Below are 15,002 nucleotides of genomic sequence, written 5' to 3'. Positions count from 1 at the left end.
CTAGAGGAAAAGACAAGTGTTTGAGGCTACAGATATGTTTAACCTGATTTAAACATTACACAATGTATATACATATCGAAATATCACATGGCAATTCATACATATATAGTTTTTATGTTTTATGTGCCAGGTAAAAAAAAAGTAAATTTAAATTGAAAAAAGTCAAACCCAAAACCTACAAGGTGTCTTCAAGTAAGAGTACAGACAACAAAAATAACAATTACGCATAACTAATAAAAATAAGACTCACTATGTTCCACAGTGTGAAAATAACTCTCAGAATATAATCAGCCACACAATCAGAAAGAGGAGATTACTGCTTTATTAAGTTAGCATAAATTGGACTTTAACAAATTGCAGAAATAGTCAATGAATAGAATTACCCTATTAGAGACTGGTATTCAGAAGATATATAAGAAACTGTTGCCATGATAACAGAACAAAATTCCACCCTATAAGTCAACATTCACATTTTTGTCCATGTCATTTAAAACTGTTTACTTTTGCTTTTGCTTACCTAGTCATATAGAGAGCAATATCAACAAGATTCAGAAAGGTCCCATTTTCGATGATTGCTATACCATGTTATAGGTATTCTCCACTGGGAAAATTATTTCCTTTACATTTTCAAAGTGTGATATATATAATGTATATTATGTGTATTATATATATTTCTGGCTTTGTTTCTAGAAATGCTTAAATCAATAACTACAAGCACCACATGACTACATTTACACATTGTGTTGTAAGAGAAAATACATTTGAATATTCTGAATAGTCAACACCTTACAATTTCAGTGCTCTTTATGGGTATAATTGATTACTTATCACTTACAAGAACATTCAATGTTTCTTCCAAAAAAGAATGGTGAAATAAAATATATAACCTGCCCTTAGTATTTTGGGATGCTTAGCAGTAGCACAGAAATAAGTGTTAAGTTTCTTGGAGAAGCAGAACAGCAGCCCCTCAAAGAGGGGTGAGCCTCTCATCCTCCGTCATGAAGACATCGTTAACAAGCCCTCCTTTCATGTCCAGGGAATCACAAAGGATGCTGTTTGCAATTGTGGCCATGTTTTCAAACTTGTCCTCTGTGTCATCCACTTCTGATGATTCTTTGTTCTTCCTAAAAGCACATAAACAGAGTGATTGAGGTCTAGGAGAAGAAAGAATGGCTGAGTAAGGTCTTCTGTAAAGACATGGAGAACATAGATTGGAACAAGTGGTCTCATTTAGTACACTATATATATATATATTATATATATATATAATATGAATTAATATGTGTGAGCACAAACATATACACATACACATTCACATAGACAAATTTCTTGAAGGGATGTGAGGAAAATGTATGATACATTGGCTAGTTTAAAAATTTAGGTCTAAGAGAACTTAATAAAAACACAATTTTTTAAAAAACAATAAAGTTGTCAGATAGGTTTTGACAAATCAACACAAATCTTGAGTGAAAATTAAATTGAAATGAGACATTCAGAAGTAAACTCACATTACTTCATAAAAAGTAATTGTTATAAGTTGTAGATATCAGGCTGGGGATTTAGCTCAGTGGTTCCACCACCTGCCTCGCAAGCCCAAGGTCCTGAGTTCGATCCCCAGTACCAAAAAGTAAATAAATAAATAAGTTGTACATGTCACCAACTGGCTCTAATCATTACAAAATTGTTGTTAATCTATAAGTCCGGTTTGGGGGACCCAGAACATATTTTCCTAATTATATTACAGCCCACAGCTGCAATTCCATCCAAGTCATTCTGAAAAATTCTACATGACAGGATAAATTTTTTAATTTCTCACACTTTGACCCTTTGTAGACCATGCTACTCCAACCCAAGTGTTAACCAGATTTTTAAATTCCTTGCAGCGTGGAAGGATATGACCTCAAATTGAAAGCTTTTCCTGTCTGTTGTGAAAGACCAAGACACTGAGCCAATAATGTTTACTGTTATGGGGTATGGAAAAGAAGAGAGGTGACTGGCTCCAGGTAACCAGAGGGAGAAAGGGTTTCACTGAAACTTGAATGCTGTGACACCACTCTGTGGTACCACCATGGACACAGGATATTAGGCATGAGACTCCAGTCTTGCAAAGGATTCTCTTGTACCAGGAATCTGTGAGCCTCCAAAGACCCAGATATGAAGGGATCCTCTAGTGAGGATGTTGGGCATGGCTGTGGTGATCAGAGTGGACTCCCAGCACTGTGGGGGTACCTTAGGACCTTGATGAGTCTCTGACTGGCAAGGAGGTGGTGAAGATGGCTCATTATGATCAAGATGGAATTTCCTGTTCGTCCTACAAGACAGGCAGTTTTAATGTGCTTTAAAAAATACAATAGAAGAGGGCCGATTTAGCTCAGTGGTTTCTTTGCCTGTTCCACAAGCACAAGGACTGAGTTCGATCCCCGGTACCAAAAAAAAAAAAAAAAGAATACAATAGAAGGAACAGCACAAAAGAGAAAGCTCTTCTTTACAGAAGAATGCAACTAATGTGGAAAGGATAACAGAAACTGAAAAATCACTACTGCGATAATAATTAATTCTGACGAGGCTTATAAATGGATACTAAACCATAGAATGAGAGATGATTGAGGAACAGGACAATCACATGGTCACAAAACATCACCCCCACAAGCAATATACTGTACTAATTACAAAAAGGCACTTGCATTTTGCCAACAGGGAAATCTGGTGAATACATCAACGATCAGACAAACTGACAAGTCCCTCCATGTGTAATACACTGAAAAGATCCTAGACATTTATTTTTTCTGTATTCTTGCCCTTCCCCTCAATTATTTTTACCTGAGTATCATAATGAGAAACAAATCAGAAAAATCCAAATTTAAAGATATTTTGTAGAACAACTGACTTGGACTTAGCCCAGAATAGGCACTCAACTTGGTGGATGAGTCAGTGAATAAAGACCAATGGCTGTCTGAATATCAAATTATTAGATGGATGGCTATCTGAATGGATATAAGATGGATGGATGGTCAATCGGATGGATGGATGGATGGGCGGGTTGACTAACAAGGCAAAGTTACTCAACGATTATTCCAATGAAATTTCTTTTATTTCTTGTATTTTTTAATGGAGGAATAAAAGATTCATTTTCATGCCTTAGGAATTAGGATTTAGTTAGCATGGATTTTACCAAAATTTGGTGATGCTTTATTATATAATTTTAAGGAGTTGAAGTTCATAAAGAAAAGTAAAGTAGAATTCTAATACTGTAGGTTGTGATGAAATCAATTAAAAGTATTTTGGCATGGTAGATTGCCAACATCAACTTGCACAAGCAACACTACAGACAATCACTAAATTGAGGTTTTAAATATTAATTTATAAAACTTTTGGCTAATGCTGGGTTGGAAGTTGGGAGTTGTGGTCCCAGAGACCTAGGAAAAGAAAGGTGGTTGTGTTTTCTTTCCCATTGTTAGGGTGAAGACACTTCACTGGCCATTCCAAACAGCAGCAATCAGGGACCAAGCCGGGTTGGATATATTAGAGTTTAATGTGATGAGAAAGTCCTCCAGCCTCCTGCTGGAAGATTAGAACATCTTATCCCTCCTCTAGTGGACAGAAGTACTGCCACTTTCCAGGTCCTCCAGAAAGAAACCATCAGTCATATCACTTCTGTTCAGAGTATTCAGCATTCATTAACAACAGCTTTGAGTGCTTACCGTATGGAAGAGATGAAGTCTTTCTCCTAAAGGAAAGGACTCAATGAAAGGGGAAAACTGCAAATTTACTTATTTTTCCTCTCTTCATTTTAATGCTTTCTAAAAGAGAGGAGTGACATTTCACAGGAATGAAACTCGGGTAGGAAATGTATGTTTATAAATTATCATCCAAAAATGTCTGCTCCTGCAAATTACCCCCAAATCATTCCTTAATGGGCTTGGAGTTAATAATTTGTCATTAACAATAAATGGATTTTAAATGATCAAATCCTACCCTGAAATTTGTGTGTGTGAGTATGAAATCCACGTTACAAAAATCATACTGAATGGGACATTCTGAAGTATCTGGCAATGGATTGCCAGTGTCTATTTACCAGTTTCTTCAGTAAAAGATATTTTTATGGAGTTAGAAGAAAAATGGCAGGGAGTGGACATGTGCAGATCAATGCCAGGTATTTCACCTTCCCCTCCTCAGCCTCAAAGGAAAAAGAACCTATCAGGCATCACAATTAATGCAGAAAAACTAAAACAGAAAATGCAAACAGACAAGGAAAGGTTTCTCCTCTTTAGAAAAAGGGACATTTTGCAAACAAGAAGAATCTAAGGGATATCTCTGTGGAAATGTATCACATTGAGCTGTGTCAGTAGTAAATTAGGTACAGATCATTTTTTTGACCTTAGATCCAGCTGTTCAGAGTCTTGGCATTGCTGGGCTTCGCTAACTGCAATGTCAGTAACTTGCTGGCTGGTAGACGTGATAAGAAGCTCAAAGGTTATCTAACAGTAATAGAGCACTTTGTCACATTTCATAGCATGTGCTGTAATAAACTGATTCACTGCCTGCACATTGCTCTAAGAATAATAAAACTTAACTGTTTTTCTAGATCATTCTGATTTGATGTTCTGCTAAAAACATGAGTTCTTTTGCCTGAAAAATAAAACTGAGTGTTAATGACTTCTGCCACCCACAACATGAGGTGGTTCAGGAAGAGGATGAAAAACCTGTGACGAAACTACCTCCTAGGAGCCTTCAAAGCAGGTATCTCTCATAAATCCAAAGAGAAGAAGGGCAATAGAGGAGGACAAAAGAAGTCTCCAGTGGCCTTCAGAGTTGGAGGTGTAAAGGGACAGGATTTGCTCTGTTCTGAGACAAAGTGATGGAGAAAAAAAACATAAAAAATATTTCAGGGTCCTTTTAAGCAAAATAGGGCCAAAGAGCTAAGGTCTAAGAATACTCAGAAGAACAATAAAGGACAGATAAATGTAATTTTCAAACAAGATAGAATTCTTGGGGAATTGGGACTGTCCTCATAATCAGACTAGATAATTCCAGGGGGAAACATCAATGTTACTAGGGTGATTGGAGTGAGCATCAAGGAGACTGACAGGCTCTGGGATCGAGTCTGTTTGGTTTTAAATCCTGGTACCACCTCTTTCTAACCATGTAACCATGGGCAAATTGTTTTCCATCTGCCATGTAATAGCAATAATGACAATGATAAGTATCTATTACATGGCAGAAATCAGAGTGGACACATTGTATACATCATCTCATTTAATTCTCACTCCAACATTATGCAGGTTTTATTATTATCTGTTTTTCATATGAAGAAACTAGGTTTCAAATATGGAGAGCCACTAGTCTTTCAGAATGGAACAAGATTAGTGAAAGAAGCTGACCTAGAATTCTATTTTAGTCTCCCCGAAACACATGTTAGCTTCCTTTTGGGTATGTATATTTAAACACAGCAAAAGGAAAGAATTAGTCTGACTTTTCTCATTTTATCTCACTTTTATTTTAATACAATTAATTCATTCAATTAAGACTTCATAAGAATGTGAAGTCATAACATATGAAAATGTTGACTGAACCCCATCACCTTGTATGAAAAGCCAGATTTGTGGAAAGTCAAATGTACTTTTATCTACTAGTGACCTTATGGGAACAGAAGTATAACTAGACCCAAATCAAACAAATTTACTAAGGACTCTGCTCAGCTGTGAATGCTGGCTAGAGTCCTTTGTCCTAAGTCCTTGGCCTGGCTTTGTTACCAACTCCAAGATTATAATCTCCATGTAGGCAAAGACCATCCATGTTATCTGTTTGTCTCTTCTATGATGTGTACTATAGCTCGTATCATAGAATGAATGGTCAATAAAGAAATAAAATAGTGCCTCTCTGGGCTTTGGTTTCTGGAGGGTTGTATTTAGATAACTGGTAAGATACTGTCCTAAGACCCAGTTGCGATCTTAGACCCAACTAAGGTCTAACACTGGAGTAGTCTATTTATTATATACAGGGTTCATGAATCAATTCCCCCATATACATCCAAGTCTGAAAGTGCGATGTGTCTGTGACTCTCTTATATACCACAAAGTGCCAGGTTATATAAAATTATCACTGTGTAACTGCTTTTTATAGCTAAGCTAGTAACTTACATTGATGCCGCACTTTCCAGTGTATAAGCACTTGTGTGTATTTTTATTTTTGTCTTCTCATCATAATAGCTATTTGAGAAAATATTATTTTCCATATGTGACCTGCTTAAGGTCACTCAGCTAATAAATGCCAGTGCCTGTGCCTGGAACTCAAAACTAAGAGCCTTGGTCAAATGCTCTTTCTGTCAAAACATACGTCACATCAACTTCATCATCCTCACCACCATCTCCATCACTGTCACCATAAAGCTGGCTGGATAACTAAGAAGACTACTTCTGAGCTGGGACATACAGACCCCCAGGCTTTGTTATGAGCATATGCATTTGGTCCCATGCCTGCCCACCTGTCCAGCTCCCTAGTTGTAGCTCAGGAATAAAAAGAAATAGAATCACTTTTCCAACTCTTTTCCTTCCAAAAAAACCCTCTCCTTTCCAGGAACTGCTATTTTCAACCAGATGTTGCTAAAGAAACAACCTCCTCAAATTATTTCACAAAGAGGTAGCACTCATAATGGTGTGCTGAGCTAGCTAGTAAAGGCTTAACAGGGCTGCTTGTTAAATATTTACAATTTTTCAGCCGTGATAGGTAACTGGTAAATGCTACAAATCAAGGTATATTTTTAGAGAACTGATTAATCAGTTCACCACTATTATAGTGACCCGGACACACTGTAGGATCACTCCCATTTTAAGATATGTGCTTATTCAGTATGGTAGAGGCATCAAAATAGACACAGAGCAAAGGAACAGAATAGCAAGCACAGAAACAAATCCACACACTTGTGGTCAACTGGTCTTCAATAAAGGTTCCAACAAGACACAATGGGGAAAGAGCAGTATCTTTAATAAACACTCTTAGGGAAGGCAAATATCCAAAATGCAGAATACAGCAGGGCCACAATCTCATGCCCAATTGAAAAATCAGCACAAAATGGATTAAAAACTCAATGTGAGTGGTGAAACTATAAAACAACTACAGGGGAAAAGCTCTGTGACACTGGTCTGGCCAATGAGATTTTGGCCATAACCCCAAACTAAAAAGCATCTGCACAACAAAGGAAACAATCAATACCGTGAAGAAACAGCCTGTGGAATGAGAGAAAAGATCTGCAAACCATACCTCTGTTAGGGTGTCAATACTCAAAATACACAAAGAACTCAGCTCAATAGTAAAAAACCAAATAATCCAATTTTAAAATAGGCAAATGACCCTGAATACACAATTTTTAAAAGACAACAAGTGGCCAGCAGGGATATGGAAAAATGCTCAACATTACTAATCATCAGTGAAATGCAAATCAATACCACAATGAGATATCAACCTTGCACATGTTAGAGTAGCTATTATCAAAGAGGGAAGATAGCAAGAGTTGGCCAGGATGTGGAGAAAAGAGAATGTCGGTACATTGTTGGGAGAATGTAAATTTGTACAGCCACTATGGAAGTCAGTACGGAAGTTCCTCAAAAGATTAAAAATAGAACTACCATGTGACCTATCAGTTGCACTTCTGGGTATATAGCAAAAGGGATTGAAACCAGTATGCCAAAGAGATAGCTGTACTCCCGTCTTCACTGCAGCATTATTCACAATAGCCAAAGTGTGGAATAAACCTGACTATCCATCAGTGGTTTGATTGATTAATGGATGAAGAAAATGTAATATACACATAAAATGAAATCAGACATGAAAAAAGAAATCATGTCGTTTGAAACATTTATGAAACTGGAGGATGTTATGCTTAGTAAAATAAACCAGACACAGAATGACAAATAACCACACGATCTTCACTTACATATGGAATCTAAGAAAAGTCAAACTCATGGAACCAGAGAGAGTAGAATTGTGGCTGCCAGGAGTTAGGGAAGAGGAACAGGCAGATTTTGGTCAAAGGGTATAAAGTTTCAACTAGATAAAATGAGTAAGTTTGGGAGATCTACTGTACTGCATGATGACTATAGCTAATAATAATGTATATTTGAAAATTGTTAAGACGGTAGATCTTAAATGTTCTCATCATAAAAATTGCTAAGTGCGTAGCCAGGCATGGTGGCACACACCTATAATCACAGCACTCTGGGAGGCTGAGGCAGTAGAATCTCAAGTTTGAGCCCAGGCTGGGCAACTTAGCAATTTAGCGAGACTCTGTCTCCAAGTAAAAAATAAAGGACTTGGGATGTAGCTCTGTGCCCTGGCTTCAATCCTCAGTACCAAAACAAAACAAAACAAAAACAGCTAAGTATGTGAGGTGATGGCAGCAATATATGTGCACGCATGTTTACAGTGGCGGTTTGTAATAGCTAAAATTTGGAAACAGCCCATTGCTCCCATCAACTGGTGACTGGATAAAGAAGATGTGGTTGATTCTAAAATGGAGTACTACTCAGCCATAAAGAAAGATAAACTAGAGACATTTATAGCTAAATGGATGCTGCACCTTGAGGCCATACTCTTAAGTGAAATAAATCAGGCACACATGTGTAAATACCAAATTGTTTCTCTGGTGTGAGAAACTGAAAGTGAAAATAAGGATCAAAATGCATAATAGATATTGTGAAATAGGAAGAAATTGTTCAAAGGGGAAGGGGAACTAGAGGCGGGGAAGGAAAGAAAGGAAAGAAAAAATGAAAAAAGAAGGAAAAAAGAAAAAAAACTTATGTAAATAGGGAGTGGTGGAGGGGCTTAAAGGAAGGGCAGGGGAATGGGAAAAAAAATAAGCACCAAGATATATCATGTACAGGTACAAATTCCCAATGATCAATGTGATCATAATATATACCTAAAATGTACCAATAAACTCAATAAATATAAAAAAGTATGTGAGGTGATGGATATGTTAGTTTGATTTAACCACTCACAATACATATATATATATATATATACATATACATATATATACCAAAGCACATCTTGTATACCATAAACATATATACAATTTTGTCAACTATGCCTTTAAAATAAAAAAAAGAATAGATGTTTACTAACTAATAAAATCCCAAGCAATGAGTCAGTAAACTGGAGAATTATCTTAAAGGACTGTGGCAATATCATGTGGAAAAAAGATAGTTTCCCAGCACCCTTTAATCACAGAAATGGTTTAAGTTGTTCTTAAATAATAATAATTGCTGTTTGTTTAACATACTATATTCAGAGTACTTTATGCAGCATTTATATCATTTAGTCTTTATGAAAGCCCTAAGAGATACTGTGTTCCAGGGGCAGATGGAAAAACTGAGACCCACAGAAATTAGGTGACTGGACCAAGATCATGTATGTAAACAGCACAGCTGGTATTTGAGTTTACTTAGTTTGGACTCCAACGCACACGCTCCACATTATAATCAACATGATGCTGTTATTGACAAAACTAATGGAATCACTAACAGTTTGCATGACACATTTCTTCAACAGTAATTTTAAATATGCATACATCCCAGATGACTCTGACGCTCTTTTCCATATGACTTAGATGACGCTGTGGTCCCTGCAGATCATTTAAGTTCACGATTTTTGGACCATACAAACTATATTCATTATTACCAATGGATGGACTGGATTGTTAAACATTTCTCTGTCTTCCTCAAGGCTTGAGGACTAGCAGCTCAAGGCTTGACTAAAGGCTTAAGGAAGAGCAGCTCTTATCTTTTCCATGATAAAAAGAGTTTTCATCACAATTATTAGGGATCCCCGCACTTCAGATTTCCCCTTTTGTTCATCTTAGAAGCAATATTTTGCCCACAACAAAGCTACCACAGATTGTATCAAACTTAAAACACAACAAACAATTTATCTCCAGGAAGTTGTCATAATTGTCCTCACCATATTTGCTAATTATTGATGCTTTCCAGTTTACACAAGAGATCTGTCCATCTGCTTTCCTAGTCTGAACATGAAATGAATTTATGAAGGTGAGGAGTTAACAACAGCCTCATTTCTCCCAGGCAACGGATTATAATGCTATGCACCCAAATACTATATCACTGCAGAATCTGCCGAGAAGGAAATAGCTGATCCTATCACAAACTAGCTAAAAGACCAGCAAATGGCAAGATGATAAAATAATAGTAACAGCTAACACTTACTGAGTGCTCACTATGTGCCAGGTACCACTCTAAGCACTCTACAGTATTGACTGCTTTATTCTATCGAGTTAATTATTTCCAGTATACCTTGCTGTTGCTCTAGAAAAGTTATCTATGTGCAGACAGTAAAGATAAATTCAGCCAGCTTGACTCTAGCACCACAAACCATATTTTCCCAAATTTGATTTCATTGACTCATTGTTTGTGCTTCCTGATATCTACACAGTTAAAGGATTATACACAAGTGCACAGTCTAAGAGATATTTTGAATCTAAGTGGTCTATCTCCAGAATCCCTTCTTCTAACTCCTACATTACATTGTATTAATGAAGAAATTGGGAACCACGGAGATGAAGTGAATTCATTCAGGTAGCCAATCATTTGAAACTACAGAAACACAATATCTCAAAATTAATACTAAACTTAAAATGACTAAACATAGGTATTCTAATGTTGCAAGAGAATTTTCTTAATACTCTGAAAACAAAAAGCAAAACAAACACCTCATGTCAAGTTTTTTTTCATTACATGTCATGTCAAGATCATTAAGAATATCAAGCAAGAACAACTTGGTGATAATCTAGTGTTTAATTTGAGGCATAGACACATTTATTCCATGCTATTCCATCTATTATTTGTGAAAAAAATTTACAGTGTCTAAGATTTAAGATGCTTCCTGTCAGTAACTAGGGTAAAACATGAAAAGTAGTAAACATCAAGAGATGCATTTACTTGAACACACAGTTGGCCACACACATCCAACACTTGAAAATCGTGTCCCTGGGACTTTGGAATGCCTGTCCCTATGATTCCCATTTATCAGAATTCCTCTTCCTTGGGAGCAGAACAGAAGGTTTAGAAGCGTTAAAGTATTTACTGAAGATCTGAGGCATCTCTCATCTTTGCCTCTGGATTAGAGGTATTTATAAACAAAATTCTATTCCTTTTTCACCATGCTGAGAAATCCTGCCTCCTTTCCTTCTCACTACCTCAGTAACTCTCCCCCTGGTCTGAAATGCCCTCTGGAAGCAATATCAGCCATTCAGACAGCAAAGTTTGCAAGTGGCCCCAGAACCCAGGTAAATGAACTCAAGAAGTAGGATCCTATGTATAATTTGTTAAATTGGAAGTTTTTGTGGGGCATGGATCCCAGCACTCTGGGAGACTAAGGCAGGAGGATCACAAGTTCGAGTCCAGCCTGGGCAACTTAACAAATGAGAGAGATCCCATTTCAATTTAAAGCATAAAAAGGGAATAGGAATATATATGGTATGATTAACAATTACAGTGAATGTTTAAATTTTAAAAATTGATTAGAGTAAACGACCCATTGCCATTAAATCCCCTTAAAATACTCCCCCTTGCTTTGAACACATTTATCCCCTTTCTGAAGCAGTTTTGTCTTTAGTTGCATTGTTGTGGCTGCCTGGATATCCTGAATGGATTCAAAATGTTTACCTTTCACGGTTGTTTTGACTTTGGGAAAGAGCCAGAGAAGTTGCACAGTGCCAAATCTGATGAGCAAGGTCGATGAGGACATGCCATAGTGTCTTTATGACCCCTTCTTTTGGACAGCACTTGGTGGCAGCATTCCCCATAGTTTTGATCATACCTCATAAAATCGTGAAAGAGGACTTCCAGAATTGCTTCAGAAAGTTCTAAGAACAATGATTTAAGTGTGTTTGAAGTGAGGGTGGGTGCCTTGAGGACGATTAATGGCAATGTGTCTTTAACTATTATACATTTTTTTAAATTTTAAACATTCACTGTATATTTTGATCACACCATGTACCTCAGTACAAAGAAAACCCTGGGTTCAATCCCCAGTACCACAATAAATAAATATTGAAAACTCTCAAATTAAGTGAATTAGGATAACCTGGATGTTCATTAAAATGCATCCCCTTCAGAGATTCTAACTTGGTGAGTAAAACAAGTGTTCCACGTATTTCTGATGCATGGAGTTGATTCAAAGGCCAGGAGAAACCCAAATGTCACTATCTATCACAGGCACTAGAGAGATGCACATCCAGCAATGGGAGGGATGAATGAAGCAGCACAAGGCATCTGGGATGAGAGTGTGGCCTGTAGGCGAAGAGGCAAGCCAAGGTAGAGAGGCTTTGAAGGAACTGTGGAGCTGTGGAGTTGGCATTTGGACATGGATGACTATGAAAGATTAACTCTGACTACCCGAAAAGTCTGCTTAGCTCTGTGTGTTCAGTATATAAAACCGCACCACAGATACGAAAATTAAGTCTGAATATGAGACATTCATATAGTATAGAATAGAGAGAAAGAAAATAATGAAAAGAATCACATTAAGTAAGGGTCATTGGACTCTAAAACGAACCAAACAAGACAAAAAACTAAGTGACATCTTGAAAATGAAGAATTTTTCAAGTTTGAGGCATTACCTTCAACCAGAGAAAAATCTTCTCATTTTTATAAGTCATGAAAACATAAGCAAATGCCCTTTGAATCATTCCCTTTAAGTATCTTACCTTCTACGTTGCCGGATCCCTGACAAAACCAGTAGTGTAGTTGCAACTATAATGATGCCAAATATTACACCAAATATAATAATCCAGATGGGCACAGATGGGTCTGTGGGTGGTGCAAGAGTGGAAGGAATTTTTAAGAATTCCAGAGTCTGGTCATTCAAAAAGAAGACATTGTTGATCCGGTTCCGGTTCATTCTAAAAATGCAATAATAATTAAAAAGAAAATAAGAGAAAAAAACTTTAGAAACCAAGTACAGACCTGGCTTTCCCTGGTAATAGATATCTCTTTAAACAAAGCATTGTCCTAGCAGGAGACTTCAGGTTGGTTAGAAAGTTTGCTGAAGACAATCATGCTGTGCTTGCTTTTAGTAGTTGCAGTCCTGGCTGCCAGCGATGCCCATCTGTGCACACCTGCCCTCCTTTGTTGAGAATGTCCCAAAACTAACCGTGAGTCCTGAGCTTTGAGCTCTGTCCCCCATGTCTGATTCCCTGAGATGCAGCGTCTAGATTAGAATGGCAGAATTCTGCTTAAGGTGGCTTACATAAATACCCATAGCCCCTTGAAATAAAATTAAATGCCCAGAGTGGATGATAAATATGGGAAGAAAAGAAAAACAGAGACTGAAAAAGAAAACATAAAGTAAGAGTGGCTTCAAATCCATCAACTTGATTTCTTTCCCATTAGCTGAACAAATGCTTGTCAGAATCTTACTAAGTATCAGATATTGTGCTAGGTACTGGGGATACAACGTGAAATAAACATAGGTGCTTACAGTATAGAAGGGTGGCTGATTATGCATCCACAAACCCAATGCAGTGTGTAAGTTCTGTTGAACAGACAAAGATGGGCACAGTGGTAGCACAGGGGAGGCCAAATATATTACAGACAAAAGTCAGGGCTGCTTTTCTGTAGAGCAATTTTTAAGCGGTGTTTTGAGGGACAAATAGGAGTTCTTTAGACCTAAGTGCAAAACGAACACAAGAATGGAGTCATGGTAAAGTATGACTTGTTCAGGAAACAGCAAGTGGTTCCATATGGCTGAAGGCAATGGTGGTTCAGGAGTCGAAAAGTGTAGAAAAATATAAAGGTAAATGTAATACTTTCCTTGGGGAAAATCTGCATTTTGGGTGATGGTGGCAGTCAAGGAGGGGTTGGTGGTAAAGATTTATTTAACTGAAAACAAATGAATGAATTTCCACTTGGAATTTGCAAACTAGGTAAGTAGATTCCTTGGAGATACTTTACAGCCTTTACTAGCCAGGCGTGGTGGTGCATGCCTTTTTTTTTGGTACCAGGGATTGAACTTGGGTCCTTGCGCTTGCACAGCAGGTGGCAAAACCACTGAGCTAAATCCCCGGCCCCAAGGCCTTTACTAAATTTACACTACACAAGCAGATTTCATCTACCTTTAGAACACCCTGGAAAATAAAAATATAATGGGAACCTTGTATAACCTAAAATTCTCTAGTGGTTGTGCTAAAAAAAAATTTGAAGAAACCAGTAAAATTAATTTCAATAATATATTTTTGTCCAATATATTCAAGAAAACATAATTTCAACATGCAGTCAATATTGAGTTGGTTCTCACATTATGTTGTGCTGTCTTTTAAATCTGGTGTGCAGTTTACACATACATTTTGGACTGGCCACAGTTCAAGTGCTTGATAGGACAATCCATGTCTAGAGTCCGATAGTAATGGCTTGAGAATCTCTGCAGGCCAGCCACTGGGCCATCAGGAAAGATCTCCTTTAGCAAATAAAAATCTACACTAAAGGCTGGGGGCGCTACTCACTGGTAGAGCACTGCTCAGTATGTATGAGGTCCTGCGTTGGACTCCCAGTGCCACATACAAAAAAAATCTATGCTGAAGCAGTGATTATTCATGGATGTGAAAAAGAAACCCTAGCAGAAAATCTATATCAAGGAATAATTTAAATGTAATTTTTACCAAACTATGGCATGGTCTCCTTTCTCATAATCTAATGCTGATAATCTGGAACACAAACCTTTCCACAAGTTAATGAACCCCACTGCTAAGCTATACCTCAGAGAAAAATGAAAAGTCACCCTGAATACTGATTCTATCTACCTAGTTGGTTAACCTTCTCACTAGGAATGTACTCCTTCCCTTCTCAGGCTGACTGGAAGTTCTAGCTCAACAAACACTGGTCAAAACCAGATTAAGTATTCTTCACTACTGGTGTCAACCACTACGTATATCTTTCGGCCAAGACCAGGCTTGGACTAGGCCTGGCCTTCGTAAATAAACTACAACAGGA

At 37.4% G+C, this 15,002-nt stretch overlaps 1 protein-coding gene across 2 annotated transcripts in view; it reads right to left on the bottom strand.

The window, feature by feature from the left end:
• Positions 1-304: 304 nt before the first annotated feature.
• Positions 305-15,002, bottom strand: part of Cltrn (collectrin, amino acid transport regulator) — a 65,895-nt gene continuing 51,197 nt past the window's right edge. For both annotated transcript variants that reach the window (XM_087193705.1, XM_004866110.3), the window contains 2 exons: positions 12,722-12,916; positions 305-1,124 (listed from right to left, as the gene is read on the bottom strand). In XM_087193705.1, the coding sequence (XP_087049831.1) occupies positions 968-1,124; positions 12,722-12,916 (352 nt within the window). In that variant the 3' untranslated portion in view covers positions 305-967. The remainder of the gene's footprint in view (positions 1,125-12,721; positions 12,917-15,002) is intronic.

This window comes from Heterocephalus glaber, unplaced genomic scaffold, assembly GCF_053883595.1.
Source record: "Heterocephalus glaber isolate CG9 unplaced genomic scaffold, H.glaber_assembly_v1.0 deba00001594, whole genome shotgun sequence".
Lineage (NCBI taxonomy): Eukaryota > Metazoa > Chordata > Mammalia > Rodentia > Bathyergidae > Heterocephalus > Heterocephalus glaber.
This window is presented reverse-complemented; position numbering and strand designations above follow the sequence as displayed.